At 40.8% G+C, this 21,530-nt stretch overlaps 1 protein-coding gene across 8 annotated transcripts in view; it reads right to left on the minus strand.

Moving 5' to 3' along the window:
- PPP2R2B (protein phosphatase 2 regulatory subunit Bbeta) overlaps window positions 1-21,530 on the minus strand; it is a 500,931-nt gene that overhangs the window by 60,629 nt on the left and 418,772 nt on the right. For all 8 annotated transcript variants that reach the window (XM_049873996.1, XM_049874001.1, XM_049874002.1 and 5 more), the window contains 2 exons: window positions 18,538-18,715; window positions 3,719-3,883 (listed from right to left, as the gene is read on the minus strand). In XM_049873996.1, coding sequence (XP_049729953.1) covers window positions 3,719-3,883; window positions 18,538-18,715 — 343 coding nt within the window. The remainder of the gene's footprint in view (window positions 1-3,718; window positions 3,884-18,537; window positions 18,716-21,530) is intronic.

Genomic DNA, 21,530 nt, shown 5'->3' on the forward strand with positions numbered 1-21,530 from the left:
TCTTGTCTAAACCCCATACAAACTTATGAAGCGATGGCTATTATCTTACTTATTTTACATATGAAAAAACTGAGGCTCAGAAAGGTTAGGGGAACTTGGCCAAAGTCAGATAGCTAATAAGGGGTGAAGCCTGGCTTTGACTCAAGTCATGTGGCTCTAGAATCCACACTCTTACTGCTACACTATCCATACCACCTCCCCGTGCTATCCCTCTCACAGCAAATAAGCAAACATCAAAATTATCAAAACGACCACAAGATTTTCATCTTTCTCTAAGTCAGGCACCTACACAGAAAGCACTCACACTGCTTATGTTATGCTCATGTTATACAGGACTTAAAATTGAACACTGGGATTGTGGGAGAGAAAGATCTTCATTTTCTTGCTCTCCACAGGAAACTGGAGTGGCAAAACAGCACCCAGCAGAAGGTGATGGTGAGACAAACAGGTCTAATCTCTCTTGAACATCTTGGCAATGGAACACGGATTTCCACTGCCATCCAGGCGCCTTTACTCTGGGGAGCAGTGTGTTTCTAGAAAGCCTCCCTGATAGTGGCAGGCCCATCCTGCTCCCACAGCACTCGCTGTTTAGTGGTGGGCAGGTTTCACTTGCCTACATCCAATTGTGGTCTTTTGCTTCCAAGCACTCAGATCCCAGTAGCTTTGGAGCTGCTTTGCTTGCTCGGTGCTCTTAAAACTCCAGCATGTCAGACAGTAAAATAACCTAGGAATAAATCTAAGAAAGTGAGAGACTTGTTCACTGAAAACTATAAAGCATTACTTAACATCATTAGACATTCCAAAAGAGAAACAAACAAAAAAACCCATTGTCATGGAGTCAATTCCAACTCATAGCAACCCCACAGGACAGAGTAGAACTACCCCAGAGGGTTTTCAAGGAGCAGCTGGTGGATTCAAACTGCTGACCTTTCGGTTGGTAGCCATAACACTTAACCACTGTGCCACCAGGGCTCTACCATTAGACATTAGATAGATGCAATTAAAAACTACGATGAGATACCACCTCACCTCTAGTAGAATGGCAATGATTAAAAAAAGAAGAAAACAACAGGTTTTGGCGAGGTTGTGGAGAAACTGGAACCCTCATGCATTGCTGGTGGAAATGTAAAATGGTACAGACACTGTGGAAAACAGTTTGGCAGTTCAAAAAGCTGAACATAGAACTGCCATATGACCTAGCAATCCCAAGTCTAGGTATATACCCAGGAGAAGTGAAGGTAGAAACACAAACAGAGAGCTGTACACCAATGTACATTGCAGTACTTTTCACAATAGCCAAAAGGTGGATTTAACTGAAAGGCCCACCAACAGACAAATGGATGAATAAAATATAGTATATACAAACAATGGAATATTATGCAGCCATAAAGAGAAATTAAGTTCTGATGCATGCCACAACCTGGATAAAACTTGAAAATATCATGCTAAGTGAAAAAGTCAGTTGCAAAAGGAAAAATATTGAATGATCTCACTTATATGAAATAAGCAAATATATAGAAAACAAAGATTATTAGTGGTAACCTGGGGTGGGAGAGAGGGGGAATGTTTGGTTAGGAGGTGTCTTAGTTATCTAGTGCTGTGATAACAGAAATACCACAAATGGGTGGCTTTTACAAACAGAAGTTTCTTTCTTAACAGTTTAGGAGGCTAGAAGTTCAAATTCAGGGTGCCGGCTCTAGGGGAAGTCTTTCTCTCTCTGTTGGCTCCAGAGGAAGGTCCTTATCTCTTCTGAGCTTTTGCCCCTGGGCAATCTTCCTGTGGGTTTGCATCTTTCTTCCCCCATCTCTGTCTCTTTAATCTCCTTGTTTAATCTATTTTACATCTCAAAGGAGATTGACTCAAGATACACCCTATACTAATCCTGTCTCATTAACGTAACAAAGACGACGCATTCCCAAATGGGATTATAATCACAGCAGAAAGGTTAGGATTTGCAACATATACTTTTGAGGAACGTAATTCAATCATAACAGGGATAGGAACGTTAATGCTAGTGGACGTGATTTGGAAAAGGATAATAGGAGTGGTTGCACAACTTGAAGAACGTAATCGATGTCACTGAATTGTACATGTAGAAATTATTCAATTGGCATAGGCTTTGTTACGTATATTTTTGCCACAATTAAAAAAAGTACTGAAAGAAACCGAAGAAGACCTAAATAAATGGAAGGACATTACCTGGAAGGACATTAGACACTAAATAAATGGAAGGACATTACCCGGAAGGACATTAGACACTAAAGAAGAGGCAAATCAAAACCACAATAAGAACCACTTCAGAACCATTAACGTGGCTGTGATTAAAAAACCAGAAAACAGCAGGTGTTGATGAGAATGCGGAGAAATTGGAACCCTCATCCAGTGCTGGTGGGATTGTAAAACAGTATAAACACTGTGAAAGACAATTTGGCGGTTTCTTAAAAAATTAAACACAGAATTACCATATGATCCAGCAATTTCATTCCTAGGTATATACCCCCAAAGATTTGAAAGCAGGAGTGCAAACAGAGACTTGTACACCAATGTTCATTACAGCAGTATTAACAATAGCCAAAAGGTGGAAACAACCGAAATGTTCTTCAACAGACGAATGGATAATAAAATGTGGTGCATATCTACAATGGAATATCACTCAGCCATAAAGAGAAGTAAAGTCCTGATACATGTTGCGACATGGATGAAACTTGAAAACATTATACTGTGTGAAATAAGTAGGTCATAAAGTGACAAATAGTACATGATTCCAATTATATGAAATATCTAGGATAAAGACCAAAGCTTATTAATGGCTACCAGAGGTGGGTAGGAGGGAAAGGAAAGAGGGGATTCACTGCTTAAGGGACACTGAGCTTCTGTTAAGGGTGATGGAAATATTTGGAAACGGATAATGGTAATGGTTAAACGACATGATAAACATAACTAATGTCACCGACTTGTACGTGTGAAGAGCATAGAAAAGGCAAATGATTTGTTATCTGTTTACCTTAAGAAAAAAAATTAAATTAAAATTAAAAAAAAAAAGCAGGGAAAAAACAGAAAACTCCAGCATGACCTGAGGGCAGGTGAGTCTGGCTGCACTTTACACGCATTCCTTCCCTCGTGGAGACTTTCTGGTGCCCGTGAGATTCCCCAGGACTTCTAGAATGCTGGTTCCCACAGCTGCAACCTCTCCAAGAAGCCACTGAATCCTTCCCTCGTCTGCCACTCTCAATTTCTTGTCAATTCTCTACCTCCCACACAGCCCATCAGCAGGTCCTGTTAACTCTGCTGCCATCCATCCATGCCTCTCCATTTCCACATCACTGCACTTGTCCAGGTCACCCTCATCTCTCACCTGCATAGAGCAATGGTCTCCTAAGCGGCCTCCCCCTTTACTCCCCAGATTCATTCTCCCCACAGTAGTGAGACTGATCTTCTCAAAATAATTTGAGTAACATCATATTGTTATTTAAACTCTTCACTGACAGAGATCCTGTCTTATTCATCTCTGTACTCCAAAGCCCTAAGTTTTGTGGAATTCCATGTGAGGTTTCATCTTTTTTGAAGCACTAAACATTGAGTTGACACCTAAGTCAGGCCCACAGGTGTAGTTTACCAGGTAGGATAGGAGTGCGAGGACCTCTGAGGCTCCCCTTCTCCTCTTGCATGCTGGGGCCAGTGGTCCATCCACCCCCATTGCCCCTGGGCTGCTACTCACATTTAGTGTGCCTGTCACACAGGGCTGATGCCCTCATGTCACACAGCCGGATCGTCCCTTTGCTGCTGCTGTACACAAAGGTGTTGCAGTGATGGGGGTGGAACTCAGCTGCTGTGATCACCTCTGTGAGCTCCTCCATGTTGGCCGGCTTAATGTCGACGATATCTGGCACAGACGAGTCAAGGAGGGAACCAGGAGAAGAGAAGGAAGAAACTGGGGTGATAAGTAATGACATCACCTTACAATTGTGTAACATTGTCAGTGTTTACCACACACTTGGTGGGCCCTTGTAATACTCTATGAGCAAATAAGCAATTATTATTGATCCCGCTCAGTGGTTAAGAGTTCGGCTGTTAACCAAAAGTATGGCAGTTCAAATCCACCAGCTGCTCCTGGGACACCCTATGGGGCAGCTCTACTCCATTCTATAAGGTGGCTATGAGTCAGAAACCACTTGATGGCAATGGATTTGGTTGGTTATTGATCCTGGGCAGGTGAGGCTCAGGGAATTTAAGAAAACAGCCCATGGTTAACCAGTGGTCAGAGGCAGAATTAGAACTCACATCTCCCTGACCCCTTATCAGAGTTTTATCCTCCACAATATGTAGAAGATGTCCTATTCACCATCAAAGTTATCTGCTCACACAATCACACTAAAACGTGCCAAGTTGCAAAGACTTTCATTTCCCATTCTACAATAGTGGCTAAGGAACTAGTCCCATTCCAAGTGAATAATTCAATTTATTTGGATCTTTAATCCCAACTTCTGGGCTGGTGAATGATATCAACAGTCGACTACAAATCCTCTCTTCAGAGGATTCTGAGAACTTCTTTAATAATAATGTTGATGGCAATGATAATAACTGCCACCATTTATTGAGCACTTATATGTCAATCACTGTGCTTAGCAGATTATGCATTATATCTCATGTAACCCTTACAACAACTCTATCATCAGCTCTCTTCTTATCCCCACTTTTCAGGGGCGGAAGAGAGGCTCAGCTTGTACAAGGTAACTTGTCTCAAGCTACATGACTAAAAAGTGGCAGCACTAGGATTTCATCCCAGGCGTGCTCTTTAATAATCCTGTAAGATTTCTGTTTCTTAAGATATACAGGACCTCACATCTTCATAACTTGTGGTTTGCTTTAAATCTTGTGTGGGAGTTGAAGCATCAGCAAGCAGCCATCTAATTGTATGGCAGATAGGTTCTAGGCTCCCAGGCAACATACCCTTAGTTTTATCATCTAATTTTTGTTAGTATTTTCCTTCCTGAGCAAGAATTATTCTGCCTCTATTTTTTAAGATCATATTCTTGTATGTTGGAATGAAGCATTCAGCCTTTCATTTATCGAGGTGACTCAAGTGAAGTACGTAGACACCTCATCTGTAGGATGTCTGGCATGAGTTCTTCCCCAGGTGGAGAAATGGGTTTACACTGCTGTCTTCACAGGAAGAATGGTGAGACTATGTCTCACATACTTTGGACATGCTGTCCGGAGTGATCAGTCCCTGGAGAAGGACATCATGCTCAGTAAAGTCGGCCAGCGAAAAAGAGGAAGACCCTCAATGAGATGGATTGACACCACCGCAACAGCGGGCTCATGCATAACAAAGATTGTGAGGATGGCTCAGGACCAGGCAGTGTTTCGTTCTGTTGTACATAGGGTTGCTGTAAGTTGGAACTGACTCGATGGCACCCAACAACAACAACTTCACAGCCCTACTGAGAACTCAGGGATCAGGATGTAGCTTGGGACTACTGGTGCTGGGATGCTGAGGATACAGAAACTTTCCTGCAAAGAAACAGGCCCCATGATGCTGGTGCTGTTACACGGCAAGGCTGATCAAAGCGATTCCCACTTTTCCTAGACTTCACCACTTGTGAGCCACCTTTGTATATAGCTTTCTATGTACGGCCAATGTACCTCATGCACAGGCACCACTCATCTGCCCATGGAGGTTTGCATGTTGCTGTGGTGTACAGCAGGTTTCAGTGGGGCTTCCAGACTAAGGTAGACTAGGAAGAAAGGCCTGGCAACCTATTCTCAAAAATCAGCCAATGAAAACCCTATGGATAACAATCGTCTGATCCAAAACTGATCATAGGGATGGCAGCATTTCACCCCATTGTATATGGGGTTGCCACGAATTGGGGGCCGACTCAATGGCAGGTAACAACAACAGCATGTATGGTCTTGTATTATTTTTTGCTTAATGTTTTTCTTCAGATCAACCTTAAATTGACTTACTCTTTCTTTTACCAGCCTTACGTAAGCAGTAATCCAATATACATGAAATCATGGGTTTAATATGTTACATTTGTTACATGAAATAGTTATATTTATTTTGCATGACAATAAATGTAAAATGATTAAAGCAAAAACATTTGTGTGTGTGCGAGAGTTTAAGCACCACCTTTTAGAAAACACTGCATTCAATCAAGAAGCATTAACTTTTACAGACTCTCCTATTAGACTGGGATGGATGAAAATCTTCTATGCTTTTCGTTAAGTAGCATCGTCCCCTCCTTATAGTTTAGATAAGTAAGAGCAAACGTATTGATATTTTTAATCACACTAGCACTAACAATGCAATCCTCTATTATCAAACAGCACCTCTGCTCCTGCTACAATGATTCCAACATGCAATTAGTTGCAACAATGGCTTTGTATTTGGCTGTGCCTCCTTCCGCTTCAATTCTCTCTAATAAATCCTGTTGGGTTCTTTCTAAAATTAGCTTGAGACTGAAGTAACATTACATTATGCTACGATTTCCCCACGAAATCCAGATGCAAATATTACTTAGGTCTCCAGGGTACGTGGGTCCCCTGGATTCACAAAATACTACCTTTCAACTCAGCTGCTGCTGGAGTTATAAATATTATTGCAGTTAGCACCACATGCTGGGGAGCAAGGGCCTATGCCAGTCAGGAGGGGGCTCCAAGCTGAGCTCTGATATCCTCTTCAGCACCCCCAACCCATGCCCTGGTCTTTGTGGCCACGGCATGGGGTAGGGTAAGCAGAGGTTAGTGTTCAGCTGTTGTCAGATTCCATCACCCTCCAGAAGCAGCCTTTACATCCTACTGTGCCAGTGAGCATGTTTCTATTTTCCCAAAATAGGGAAAGAAAATCTGGTGTCAGTTTTCTCAACCTCTACCGGTGTAGCTTTAAAAACAAGCTGCACTGGAGAGGATCTTCGCTGTGTGGGCAGGGGAGGTGCTACATCTACAGTTATTTTCTTCCCCACCTAAAAATAAAGCCCCAAAGTCAGAACGTGTAAAATGAGGTACCTATACATATCCACGAAATCAGGAACATCCCCCGCCATCAAGAATACCATCATGGAGATGTGCTCACTGAACCTGCTTAGGACTGCTGCTTCTGGATCTTTCCTTCCTTCCTTTTGTCCGTGCCCGTCCGTCTGTCCATCCTTCCATCCATCCCAGACCTCTAAGTCTACTCATCAACACTCATCCCCAAGCCATCGCCATCTATCCCCCTCCAGGTCTGAGTCTCCTTTTTGACTAGAGTGCTTGTTTGGGTCTGATTCTGTGAGGTTCAGAGGATAAACCACAACTCTAAGCCTGTTTTTAATAACCTCGAGGATAAGGATGAAGAGGAGACTAACAATGACCAGCAGATAATGGTTATCAAGTGTCCCGCCTGTCCTGTGCTAAGCACTTTCTTTACACATATTATCATATTTAACCCACATCTCAGCATTCTGAGATCAGAGCTATTAACAGCCCACTTTTACAGCTAAGGAAACCAAGGCAGTGAGTGAGGTAAATTATTCGAGGTCATATGACTGGTAGGGGGCCAAGCTGGGATTTGAGCTCAACTTTGTCTGACTCTAGGTTTTGTGTTCTCTGTGCCACTCTGCCTCCCGTCAGGAACGGACCTTACACAGCCAGCCTTTCTGAATGTGGTAGTTCTGGCTCTCTTGATACCATCGGTAGTAAGTAAGTTGCCGCAGAGTTGATTCTGACTCATGACAACCCCGTGAGTGTCAGAGTAGAGCTATCTCCATAGGGTTTTCAACGGCTGATTTTTTTCAGAAGTAGATTGCCAGGACTTTTTTCCCAAGGTGCCTTGGGTAGACTTGAATTTCTAACCTTTCAGTTAGCTGGTGCTTTAGCTGTGCGTTAGCCGTCTGCACCACCCAGGGACTCCACTACTCCTGGCTTATCAGAGAGGGTGGCTTTCTCTCTTCTGCTTTGGGTCAGTGCTCTCTTAAGTGACCTATCACTTTGGTGACTACATTTTTCTGAACTAGAATTTTGGACATGGCATCTGACCCAGGGTTTTTACATCCTATGATCTGATGGATTTTTTGAACCAGAAGTTGGGACAGAAACCCGGCAAAGGATTTCTTGGATTGTTACCTGATGGAGAACTTGCTGAGCTCCAAATACATGCAGGAGAAGGAGCTTGGTCACCAAAAATGTAATCGCTTATGGGGATGATGGGACAGGATATTTCACATCTGCATCATCTAGAAACCCAGGACTTTTCTCTTACACTGTTCTACAGGGAGGCAGATGCCATCAGTAGATGTGGCTTTGCCCTTTATGTTGGGTGAGAAGGAGAAAGGAGATGAGCAATGCGTGGCTCCCTGCATTAACTCGAAAATGGAATGATGCATTTTGACAGTCAATTTTCTCTTCCCTGTCCTTTAGAGCTCTCTATTCCAATTATTTCCCTGTTGTCCCAAAGAACTAAATGGTAAAAGCAAAACACAGCATTTAATCTGCAGCTCATATCCAATGCAGACAGCCAACAGATTGCTATTAAATTAACCCTGGGGCTTGACAGATCTGTTCTTTCTGACCCCAACTGCTTATGGCATCCCTTATTAATGCTGAACCAGGCAAATTACCTCTGCTAACAAAAGGGGTTAATCTGGTTCTCTGCTGGGACTCTGGAGGCAGCTCTGAGGACAGGAGGGGGCACAGCCAGCTTGGCAGCTGAGCTCCATGCTTGGAAGACAGAAGAGAAGGTGAGGGCACCGCTGTGCCAGGCAGAGGCCTAAGGCATCATTTAAAATAATAATTGAAGACACTGGGAGGTCACCCCTTAAGGGACCCACTTCAAACAAATAAGAAGCCAGTGCTATAAATTTTATCAGCAGTGGGGTGAGGGAATGGAGAGGATTATGGCAGGATGGTAAGAGGTAGCATGGGAGCCATATAAAGTTCATTTCCTTAATCCCAAATTTGAAAAAAGCTTCTACACAGAAATGTCTAATATAACATTATTCTGAAAAGGAAAAGATCGACGATAACCTAAATATACACTAACAGCAAAATGATCAAGTAAATTGTGATTTAGTTCATTAAATTACAGAGTGAAATGACAGCTCTGAAGCCTGTGAAAAACAGTATGGAAAATTCTATGTATATTATGATCATACCATTATTTAAAATATATACTCTGAAAATAATGAGCTAAAAGGCAAGACACCAAAATTTTAGTGATAGTTCTGTCTGAGTGGTGGGTCTATGAAATTTTTTCAATTTCCCCCCCCCTTTTTTTTAAATGAAGTTATAGTATTTGAGAATGGGAAAAGATTTAAGATATTTTCTATACTTATTACATACCCAGTGAAACCTGTGAGAGCCGGAACTTGACAAGACTGCCTTGTTTTTCTGGGTCTTTGTCTTCTACCTTTGAAAAGGTACAGACTTACCGCTTTTCTATCACTCTCTATTAGTGGAAAGTATTTGAATTTTCTTTCTCTGCCAGGTTTCAACCTTCACAGGTTCCACTTTCACAGGTTTTACTGTATATTATTATATATATGTTATAAAATTATATATATTAATATGTATACATTATTATATATATTATTTTAGGTGAAATTTAAGGTATTTTCTATACTTATTATTTGTTATAATTTAGGTGAAAAATGTATGCACAGTTTGACTGTAGCCATGTTAAAAAAAATCACACACACTCACAGAAAGAAAGAGAGGAGAAGGGAGAAAGAGGAGAGGACAGAGAGGAGAGGGAGGGAGAGTGCCTAGACAGGAAGGAAATGTAGTTGTATCTTGTAGGGGGATTTGATTCTGAAGTCACTGTTGAATATCCCTTCAGTAGCATTAGCTTGGGCTGATTCATTCATTTATTCCGTCTAGTATTTGTCCATAAATGTTCACAAAGAATCCACAATCTGCCAGTATTTTTGGGGTACAGGGGCTACAGTAGTAGCTAAAGCAGACAAAACAAAACAAAATTAAGCCAAAAACAAAACAAAACAAAACAAACAAACAAACCCTGATCTCATGGAACCTATATTCTAGTAAGGGACATGGTCGATAAACAAGATAAACAAGTAAAATATACAGTATATTGAATAATGATAATTGCTAAGCAGAAAAATAAAGCAGGATGTGAAAGAGTGTACTTAGGTGTGTGGGCGGGGGGTGTTGTGATAGATTGAATAGATGAAGGGTTCCTGAGTAAATCAAGAGTTATACTTTTTTTTTTTTTATCTCTTTTTCCCTTAGTCCATACAGTTGAATTATCTAACATTAAGTTAAAATTGTGATGCAACTCCATTGTATATAACCAAAATTAGGTGGTAAGATTATCAGTCATTTTTCCCCCCAAATCTCTAAAATGAATACAAATATTTCTTTGTTATTAAAGAAAATAATAAACTTTTATTTTTTTAATAAAAAATTGGTTTTCCTGGCTTAAAAATTATCCACAAATGAGATGAGAGATAAGGGCCTTATCTCTACAGGTAAAGTTCAGATGACTATTGTGAGAAAATGGAAAATACATGGGGCTAGGAGATTGGGATTCAGTTTAGGTTCCATCTCCATTTTGCTAAGAGAACTTGGAAAAGTAATTTTATCTTTCTGAGTTTCATCTTCTTCACCTTTAAATGGGTATAATACTATTTACTTGGTCAGTCTCTGAGAAGTTTGATTAGCACATTAGATACTGGAGAAAATGTTATTTATTAAATGGTTTTGTAGCAAACGGAGCAATCTCAACCCCTGAAGGAAGCATATGTTCCACCAAGGATATTGCTGATACGCATCAGCTTTGTGGGCTTTTGAAGGTGACTGTCCCCATATGCCCCTGTCACTGCTGATTTTGCTGATGGTGACAAGGCTTTTATTTCTCTAAGTCCTTCCCAAGCCAACCAAGGAAAGGAGAGACAAGCAGGTTGCCTCTCTGCAGGCCTGAGTGTTGTAAAGATTGGCCAAGCTGGAGAGTGGAATCTAAGTCTACCTGGATAAGGCACCCATGTTCAAAAGCAACTGAGGCTTTTCCTAATTTTAATTGGCTGACATTAAAATCTGTGCATACTGAAAATGGAAAATAGCCGTATCTTGGCCTTGAAAACTGAGCATATTAGAGTTGGAACCCCTTTTAGAGAAATGATCTGCTTTGAAGTCTTTTTTCCTTTACAAGGTATGAATTTAATCTTTGACTATTAAGCAATGATTACAGAGCATCCAGATATTGTTAGCTGGGAGGAAACATTGCTTGATGATAAGGCACTGGAGATCTTCAAACAGAATTCCAAAGGATATCTTTCCCTTAAGAGCTTAAGAAAAAAAATCCAATGTGCAAATATTCACAGAACGTTTGCCAATTGCTAGACTCACAATAAGGAGACTGACAGAGACATGTGATGCCATATTAGTTCCTGGTTTAAGTATGCATTGATCTGCAAAAGACTCAGGGCTGAGATGGCCTTTATGACTGGGGACCAATTGAAAACTCCATAACCACAAATTCTTTATTATTCATGTGACAGAGCCTGAAATTCCACCATTAGAAAATCCCCAATACATGCTTCAAAGGCCAACTAAGATGTTACTTTCTTCATGAAGCATTCCAGCTTTTCTACCATGATCCTTCCTGTCTTGTGCAAGCATAGTACCTTGGCCACACCTCTATGAAACCATTATTACAGTTATTTTTTAAATTTGAGATAGTGTGATATAGTAGATTTTACTCGGGCTTAGAGTAAAAAAAAAAAATTTTTTTTTTCTTTTTTTAGAGTAAGAGGGGCCTAGATTTTAATTCCAATCCTATGACCATTATCATAATCTCAAATACCTGGGAACCTATTAACTCATCCAAAAAAAAAAAAAAAGAGGAGGAAAACTACAGATGATGCTTGTAACTTATCTGGCACTTAATAGAGGCTCAAAAGTTGTTAAGTCTCATCCTCCCTACTATGGCCACATGTGTGTCTCCCCCTGTCCCTAAACTCACTTTGATGGCCTTGTGATGTGTCAAGCTGATTAGGCTGAATGACAATCCTTAGAATTCCCTTTCTAGTATGTGGGCTACAAGGGGTAGTCTCCTGAGAGAGTCGGAGGACTGAAGGAGGAAGCAGAGGCTTTGTAGCAGACAGACACCTTCACCCAACTATTCAATCAAACACTAATCTAGGGGCTCCAGTGAAGAGATTTTGCAGATGACTGACGTTCCTAATCAGTTGATTTTAAGTTAACCAACAGAAAGATTATCCTGGGTGAGCCTGATTTACACGGTTGGAAAGCCTTTAAAAGAGGCCTAGGCTTTCCTTGAGGTGGTGGCTCCAAATGGCCTCTGGGTCTGCAGCTGCTCTGACTTCCCCTAGCTCTTCCTTCCTGACTACCATCCGTAGGCAAAACTTCAGCCCAGGCCTGTGAGGGGCCAGCCTGCTCATGCTTGTCCCTTTCTGACTGCCTGCCTGAGACATATTGGACTTACTTAGCCAGTCACCACAATCACATAAGCCAATGCCTTGTAGTAAGTCTCATTCTCTATGTACACACATACACTTTCACACACATTCTCATACACACATACACACTCATACACAGACACACACTGGTTCTGCTTGTCTGGTTCAACTCTAACCGATACACCCAACCTCCAGATTTCAAAGGCCATGATATCAGGGATGGAGTTTTATTCATTTTGCCATCTCTAGGTCACATAGTAAGTGCTTGGTAAATGTTTACAGATTTTAATTTAATTCATTCTTGTGATTCAGCAGCTTTCTCTTGGCATTTTTTTTTTTTAATACAGAAAACTGACATTGGGTCAAATAAGTCAATGTGCCAGTCCTATACGGTATGAATCCTTTAGCTTGTGGTTTCCTCAGGAAAGAAAAGGATCCAAGCAGCAAGGTAAGAAGAATATGGGGCTGGATAAATGCTCCAAATAATAATAAATGAGAAAACCAAATCCATTGGTGTTGAGTTGCATTCCAACTCGCAGTGACCCTATAGGACAGAGTAGAACTGCTCCACAGGGCTTCCAAGGCTATAATCTTTATGGAAGCAGACTGCCACATTTTTCTTCTGCAGAGCAGCTGGTGGGTTCAAACCACTGGCCTTTTGGTTAGCAGCCAAGCACTTAACCATTGCACCACCAGAGCTCTTTCCCAAACAATAATAGTTACCCTTTCTTGGGGTTTCTCTCTGTGCCAGGCACTCTTCTAAATACCTTACATGATTACCTTATTTAACTCCTCACAACAACCTTATTAGGTAGTATTATTATTTGCTTTTTACAGCTGTGGAAATTGAGAGGTTCAGTAACTGGTCAAGGTCACACAGATTTTAGGAGATGAAGTTGGGTTCAAACCCCATGAATCTGACTCCAGAGTCTACATTCCCAATTACTAAGCTGCACTGCTCTAAGGAAGCTCAAGAAGTCCCAACATAAGTCTGCATAATTGAATTCTTGCCATCTCCCTTGATAATATAAGGCTCAAAGGGCTCGATGAAATCCCAGTCTCTGCATGTCTGCTCAGAAAGCTGTAGTACTGGCCTCAGATGCAGAGAGTCAGCATCCACACTGGCAGGACACTGAGCTTGGGGTTGCCCACCAAGGCTGCTTTTAATACGGGAAAGAAGGTGCTGCCCTGACGTACAGTCCAGTGTTCTGGATGTGTCATTAGATGAGATGGTCTCCTTTTATACGAAATGCCTATATGAGGATGATGCATGCAAATGAGTCCCAGGCAGAACGAAAGATCCTGCAGCAACAGGAAAGTGAAACTAGTAGTAGGTCCTCGAGTTTTCCCCAAAGCCTGCCTGGGTGAATCTCAGCATTCAGGCCAATGACAACTGCTGTCCATGGTACTGAAGAGTGACAAAAGCTGGAAACCAGGTGGCAGAGCTATATGGTCCCCTGATCAGGCAATCAACTGCAAAAGAGCATCTGGTCAGGGATGCTAAGACCAAGGTCAAAGGTGAAGTACTCCTGACGTCCAGTTGGCCTCTCCCAGGGAAAAGTTTTGTCTTGTGTCCAGAAACTGGACTTCTGTAAGGTGAGGCCTCCGTTTACTTTTCCACCTTTACTCTACCTCTGCACCACCATTTCCAGCTCGCTTTCTGGGCTTCAATTAGAATAGCTTTCTTAGAGCTCTTCCAGCATGTCGTGCTCCCTTCTGCAACAGGACCTTTGTATATACTTGACCAATCTCTCTATATCTCTTTGCCAAGTCAGCTCATACTTTTCCTTTTTCACATCTCAATTCAATGATCACTCCCTCAAGAAAGCCACCTTCTACTCTCTAGTCTGACAGGTTTTTTTTTTTTTAAACCGCATTCACAGAACCATATTCCTTTTATTCACAGAACTTATTTCAGTTTATAGTTTTACATGCATTGGTATTATTATTTAGTGAATGTCATCCTGAAAGAGGAAAATTTTTTTCTTTTAACTTTTGTATCCTCGGGACTAAGTGCAGTGCCTGGCACACTCCAGGTCCTCAATAAACTGCTGGGTTGAGGGATATAGCTTTACTTTTGGAGGATATGAGTCTATTTAATAGATCTCAGACCGGACAGGTGAGAATTTAGGTCAAGTAATTCTTAGTCCTGAGAAGAGAATTCAGGGGTTTTTTAGATATACCTTAGTTTTCATAAAGGAGCAAACTTTTTTATAGTAAACTTTTCTGTTTTGAAAAGTCAGGGTTGCCTTTTGCGCCAGCAAATCACTAATCTAGAAATGAAATATTACAGTCCTGATATAGTTAATCCACTAAGGCCAAAGTTTGGCCGTGTTAAGCCAGAACGTCTTTTACAGACAGTGACACTCTGGCTATGGGTGGAAGGGAGAGGACTCAAGATCAGATGCCATGAGGCTAGGAATGTCTCACTCTGATCTGGGGTCAAACACAAAGCCCCAAACTTTCAAGATCCTGCAAATATCTGGTACTAGGGTATAATGAGCAACATCTTGTAAAGAGCACCCAACTGCAGGGCCAAAGGAAGAGTCTGGAATTGAGAAGATGACCCAGATAATAGATTCATCAGAATAGAATCCACCAATCTGACAGTAAACAATCTAGTTTCTTAGTCCTTTGAATAATAATGACGATGGTTGTATTAGTTTCTGTTAGCAGCATATTGTAATCAGCATGTATGTGTATGTGTGTATAAAATCTTTGTTTTTTAATTCCCACAATCCTCTTTGATGGAGCTCTTCTCTACAGATGATGAAATGGGGACCTGAGGAAGTTAAGAAACATGTTCGAGCTTACACAGCCAGGAAGCGGTAGAGCTGGGCACCAGCTCTTGGCTTATCTGACTCCAAAGTCTAAGTTCTCAACCATAATGCCAATGGTACACCAAATGCCAGTTACTGGAAATCCTGATTTTTTTTTCACTCTATTTCCATACCACTTGTCTTATTATTTACTTAGTACTCTTCTTTACATATACGTACTTTGTAATTTAAACGCATTTTTTAATATTTGTGAAATCATAGGATTAATACACCAGTTGTAGTTTCTCACACACATTTTTATAAATACATAATTATGAAAAGAAAAAAAGTCCACCTATTACTTAGAATCATCTTGCCTACCATCAGTGGTACTCGTACCATGTTTTGGAAAACTCTGCATTATTCTGTCACGAATCATGTTTCTTCTGACTACTTAGCAGTAAGAGGGATTATAGGTGCTAAGTAACATGACTTAAGACCTGCTTGGCGGGTGGCATTTTTCCAAGGCTGTTTTAAAAGATAGTTGCTTCAAACCCCAGAGATGGCTATACTTTAGTGATGATAGGCAAAAGGGTCCCCGTTTGTACAGTCAGCTCAGTGCTTAGGGCAGTCTGGTTAAAGAGGACTATATAGATATCAGTTATCATCATACTCATGATGACAATGATTATTTTACATATGGCTGCTTTAAGGGTGAATGGCACGGTCTCATTTGTATGCCAGCATCTGGCAGACTGTCACATATCTGTAGAATATAACCTAAATTGTGCTATTAATATTTCCCCTTTGCATTCTCCCCAAGGCATCTGTCTCCCAAAATGCCTAAAGAAACTTCCCTCCCCCTTGAAGGCCTAACGGCAAAATTCAGAAAACATGTCACCTAGGCTAGGGAAAGCAGAGGCTCAGAGTGACAGCCAGCTGAGCCTAAGCAGACTTCTGCCTATTGGAATAAACACAAAAGAAGAGAGGGAACCACCATCCACACTCATTCTATCAGCAGCTGTACTGCCTGGCAAAATCTGTAGGCAGGTTCTCCCAGGCCCAGACAATATCTTGAGTCTGCTCTGTGATCAACAAAAGATGCCACTCATGGTCCTGATGGTCAGTTCTCCACGTTTCCAAATATACCTCATAATTGCCACTACCTACTTAAAACTGCCTTCCTTGAAAAGCCTTGGGACCTACAGAGTACTCTCTGTGGTGGAGACTAGCTAGCTGTACCCCCAGATCAGGTCTTTTTTTTTTTCTTGGGCACACAGCTAGACCACATTTCCCAGTGTGCCTTGTAGTTAGAGGTGGCCATGTGACTGAGTTTTAGCCAATGAAATGGGTACTGCATTAAGGCCTGGCCCATAGGAATTTCCAATGTGTGATCCTCCATGATCTTTTCCTTCTGTAGGTAATCATGGTGGCATTGGAGAGACACAGGACGGAAAAGACCTGAGTCTCTGAATCACTGATTAGAGAAGGCCATGTGCTGATGAGATCATCCATATTGGAGAAATAATCTTTTATATGTTTGAGCCATTATGGGGTCCATTTTATATTAGGCATTTAGAAATTTACCAAAGCTAATACAATTTATGATAAAATGTCTCCTGGATATCTCTACTTAGATGACCTATTGGTTCTTCAAACTTGACATGCTCAAACAAAATGGTACTTACTTAAACTATATGTCAGAATGTTCTATGCACTTGAATACAGCAATGGATCATACAAAGTCCCTGCGCTGAAGGAATTTACATTTTAATATGGAGAAGCCAAAAATACACAAATAAAAAGAAACAGTGATACGTACTATGAACATAACAGAGATAGGGAGTTATTTGGGGCTGCTTGGGAATTAACGGGAGAAAGTGCCTCCGAGAACGTGACATCAGATTGAGGCCTGACTGATAACATGTATTTGTTTAGCCATATAAACCCAGAGTATTTCAGAAACAGCAAATTCAAGGAACGTAAGTGAGAACAAGTTTTATCCAGGAACAAAAAGGTAGCCGGCTGGCCGAAGCAGAGCGAACTAGTGGTATGAGAGAATATCAAAGAGGAAGGGAGAACCAAGGTTGTGTGGGGTCTTATAGTCTAAGGAACTTGGATTTTATTCTAAGTTTAATGGGAAACTATTAGCATTTTAAAAGCAGAGGAGGAATAATATCTGAATTACATGTTGGAAGGTCCACTCTGTTATGTGGGACATGTATTACGTAGAAAAGCAAGAAAAAATGAAGACCAGACAGATTTTTGCAGTCATCCATGTGAGAGACAACAGTGGTTTATACCAGTGTGAGTTGGTAGTAATGGAGAGAAATGAGTTGATTCGAGATGTATTTTGGAGGAAGCATTGGCAGGGCTCATGAATAGATTGGTTTGGTGTTGGGGGAGGCTGGTGAGTGAAAGGGAAGAATCAATATTGATTCTCAGGTCAACTGTTCAACTCGTTGGATGGTGAAACCATTACCTGAGACTGAGAAAACTAGTGAAAGAGTCAGGTTTGTGGTGGGATCAAGGATACGACAGATGCTCAATAAATGGCTGATTTTTATTACTAAATAGAGAGCAGCATAATGTTGGTTTAGATACTCACTCAGCAACTTTCTTGACTTCTCCAAATTCTAATTACAGAGGAAATGATACTTACATTATGGGGTTATAACAAATATACCCTTGGTGGGTAGAGACTGGAAGGAGGTGTGATGGGTGCTTGAGGGTTGCTAGTAAAGTTCTGGTTCTGGATCTGGAATGCTGGTTACACAGGCTTTGTTCAGTTTGTGAAAATTCATCAAACTGTACTACATACACTTTTTTGTATGTACGTTATACTTCAATAAAGACGCAAAAATGAGATACTGTATGTAAAGTTCCTAGTGCAGTGCTTGGAACTCAGTAAAAGGCAGCCATTATTATTTTAACATACAATGGAAACAATCTCACATATACCTGTAGACCATGCTGTCCATACAGGCCATTTAGAATCCTTTAACAAGAGAAAGAAACACTTAACTGAACTCTAGGGACTTACCTTAGTTGATAAAGTCATATCTAATTTTAATTTATGACACAGAATTCCGTGAAGGAATTGATTCAGAGTTCAAATCCAGAGCTAGTCCTGACCCACCATTTATGAGTACCTCTATATTTTTCTTATTTTATTGTTAGGATGAAAGAGTATCATAGAAAGAGGATCAATGTAATTTAAAAGAGTAAAGTTTCCCACAAATGCTAAGTGTTGTAGTTGTGGTTACTCCTTTCTATCCCAGTTTTTCCAAAGCCAGCTTATACCTCAATATTCTCAGGATTAAATGAAAATTTGATTATTGGCCCCAAGTAAAGGATACTAAAACTTTGATTCGTTATTTCAAAGTTCCATAGGTTAATCCTCAGGTCATCAGCTGACATGTAGGTTTCATAGTCGCTGTTGACTGATATGGAGTTGATGTGATAAGTGTGCGCGTTGGCAAATACTCTTCGTGGGGTGGCCTCCACCATCAGGTCCATGGGTCTCAGGACAGGCACCTGGGATAGAAGAGAAACAAATCACTTCAGAACCAAAGCTCTTTTCTAGGAAAAGCAATCCGTTTGAGTGTACATGTTTATATACTTTATCATCACATGTAAAGTAATAGCCACATTAAAGAAACTCTAAGCTCTTTAGGAGACTGACAACAAATCACATATTGTTTCTGTTCCCCCGTTTCTTTCAATTTTACTCATTTTTCAAAAGATGTTACCATCTCTTATCCCTGATGGGAAACTTCATTCTTTATGAATTCTAAGTTTTTTTTTTTTTTTTTCCAGTTTTCTCTAGTGGCCTAATTTCAGGGGAACTTGGAGTCCACTTGGAGTCATTTGCTTCTAGGGTCATTGATTCAGGTTTTTTTTTTTAACACGAAATCTACTTCAAAAAGGACATTGTAGTATAAGGAAAACTGAGTAAAGCTAAGGGAATTGTAGAATTCCACCAAGAAAACCCAGAATGAGAAGAGAGAAAGGGACAGAAAGAATATTTAAAGAACAACTATTGGTCTCTTCCAGTCCAGAGCAAAGTAGTATGAAGAAAATCAATGTCTCAAGGAAACAATTAGTCCAAAGGACTAATGGACCACACAAACCACAGCCTCCAATAGCCTGAGGCCAGAAGAAATAGATGGTGCCTGGCTGCCAATACTAGCTGCTCTGATTGGGATCACAGTAGAAGGTCCTAGACAGAGTGGGAGAAACATGTAGAACAAAATTCAAATTCATAAAGAAGAGCAGACTGACTTACTGGTCTGACAGAGACTGGGAAAACTCCCGAGACTATGGCCCTTAGACACCATTCAAACTTGGAACTGAACCTGCTCTCAGAGATCACCTTTCAGCCAAACAATAGACAGGCCTATAAAGTGAACAATAACAGCCATGCAGAATGTGCTCCTCAGAGCAATCAACATACCAGGCCAAAAGGGCAGCCTTTGCCCAAAAATAAAGTTCAGAAGGCAGGAAGGAGCAGGAAAGATGGGCAAATGGAAACAGGGAACTCAGGAAAAATGGGTAGAATGCTGTCACATTGAGGGGATTGCAACCAATGTCCTGAAACAAAATGTGTATAAATTGTTGAATGGGAAACTAATTTGCTCTGGAGAATTTCACCCAAACTGCACTAAAATGCTAAAAAAAAAAAATTGAAGAAATAACAGCAGAAATTTTTCAAGATTTGATGAAAGACATGCATCTCCAAATTCAAAAGGCTCAATGAACTCCAAGTAGGATAAATCGAAAAAGATCCATGCCAAGACACATTATAATCAATCTCTTGAAAATCAAAGATAACAAGAGAATCCTGAAAAAGCATGAGAGGAGCAAAATGTCACATACAAAGGATTCTTAATAAGATTAAGCGCTGATTTCTCCTCAGAGACCCTGGAGGCCAGAAGGCAGTAGAACGACATATTTAAAGTGCTGAAAGAAAAGGACTGTCAACCAAGAATTCCACATCCAATAAAACCGCCCTTCAAAAGTGAGGACAAAATTAAGACATTCCCAAATAAACAAAAGCTGAGGGAGTTTGTTACCATCAGAAATGCAGGAAATGCTAAAGGGAGTCTTTCAGATGGAAAGGAAAGGACACCAGACAGTAACTTGAACCTGTACATAGAACAAAAGATCTCCAGTACAATGTAATTTCAAATATAAAAGAGAGTTTTTAAGGTATTTTTGGTAATTCTAGTTGTTACGCCTTACATGCTTTATAATGAGAAATGCATAAAAAAGCAGATATAAATATATGTTATCAGGCACATGATTTATCAAGATGTGAGAAAATGTTTTCTTCCCTACAGGTCAGAGAATCAGCCACATTAAATAGTTTTCCACACAAGAAGCTGTATCTGGCAAATACGAACAAAGACTTATCACTCTTTTTACTCCCTCTTTGAGTTCAAAGATACTTCTGACTACATCTGTGTGAACTGGCTCTCTAGAAAGTGAGTCCCCAGAGAGGGGAGAGAAGTAAAGAATTACAGGTGTGGTCCTTTAATAGAACCAGGAAAAGAGAAGCACCTAAAACAATTTTCTTTTCAAGGAAATCACCTCTTGCAACCGAGCCTTGACTGATTTGATACCAAGTGCTAGATTAGGATATCAACTTCAAGACTGGCTTCGACCCAGGGGGAGAGGAAAAGAGACCAAAAACAAAGTTTAAATTTTGTAAAGTGGAGCCACCTCAACGTTACAACATTTTACAAGACAGAATTCTCTCGACTCACCTTTAAGGGGGGTTTTAGAATTAAATGAATGATTCGGAGGAATCGCAGAGTTCTATACTGATATGGTGCCACACATCCTGAACACCAGAGGGGTCCTGAGATGTAGATACAGAGTCAGGCCTTCTCTGAATACCAGAAAGGGCCAGAAAATCTGTGAGTCCCCTCACCACCCCCACCCCCTCCCAGAAATGGATAATGGTTCTGTAGCATAACACTGGGAAGGGCAGGAACCTGGGTTCTGAACACAGATTCACCACTAAGGAACAGGCTGTGTGATCATGGGCAAATAACATGCCCCTCTGGGCTCCAGTTAAACTATCTGAAAAACTGTGACAATAGCTGCTGTGCTCTAATTATCTGAAGGGTGGTTGTGGGAGTTTGTTAAAGTGATTTACCCATCTGCCTTTCCAGTTGATATTTATTGAGCAAAATCCTGGGGGCTCAATGGTGAGCAAAATCAGACATGAGTCCTGCCCCCATGTAGTTGGTTTAGATGTGGAAGAGACACATGGATTAAGTAATCTCATTAATAAACTGGAGTAAATGCAGAGAGAGACAGAGGAAGACAGAGAGAGAAAATATAA

The sequence above is a fragment of the Elephas maximus genome, chromosome 2, assembly GCF_024166365.1.
Source record: "Elephas maximus indicus isolate mEleMax1 chromosome 2, mEleMax1 primary haplotype, whole genome shotgun sequence".
NCBI classification, from domain to species: Eukaryota; Metazoa; Chordata; class Mammalia; order Proboscidea; family Elephantidae; genus Elephas; species Elephas maximus.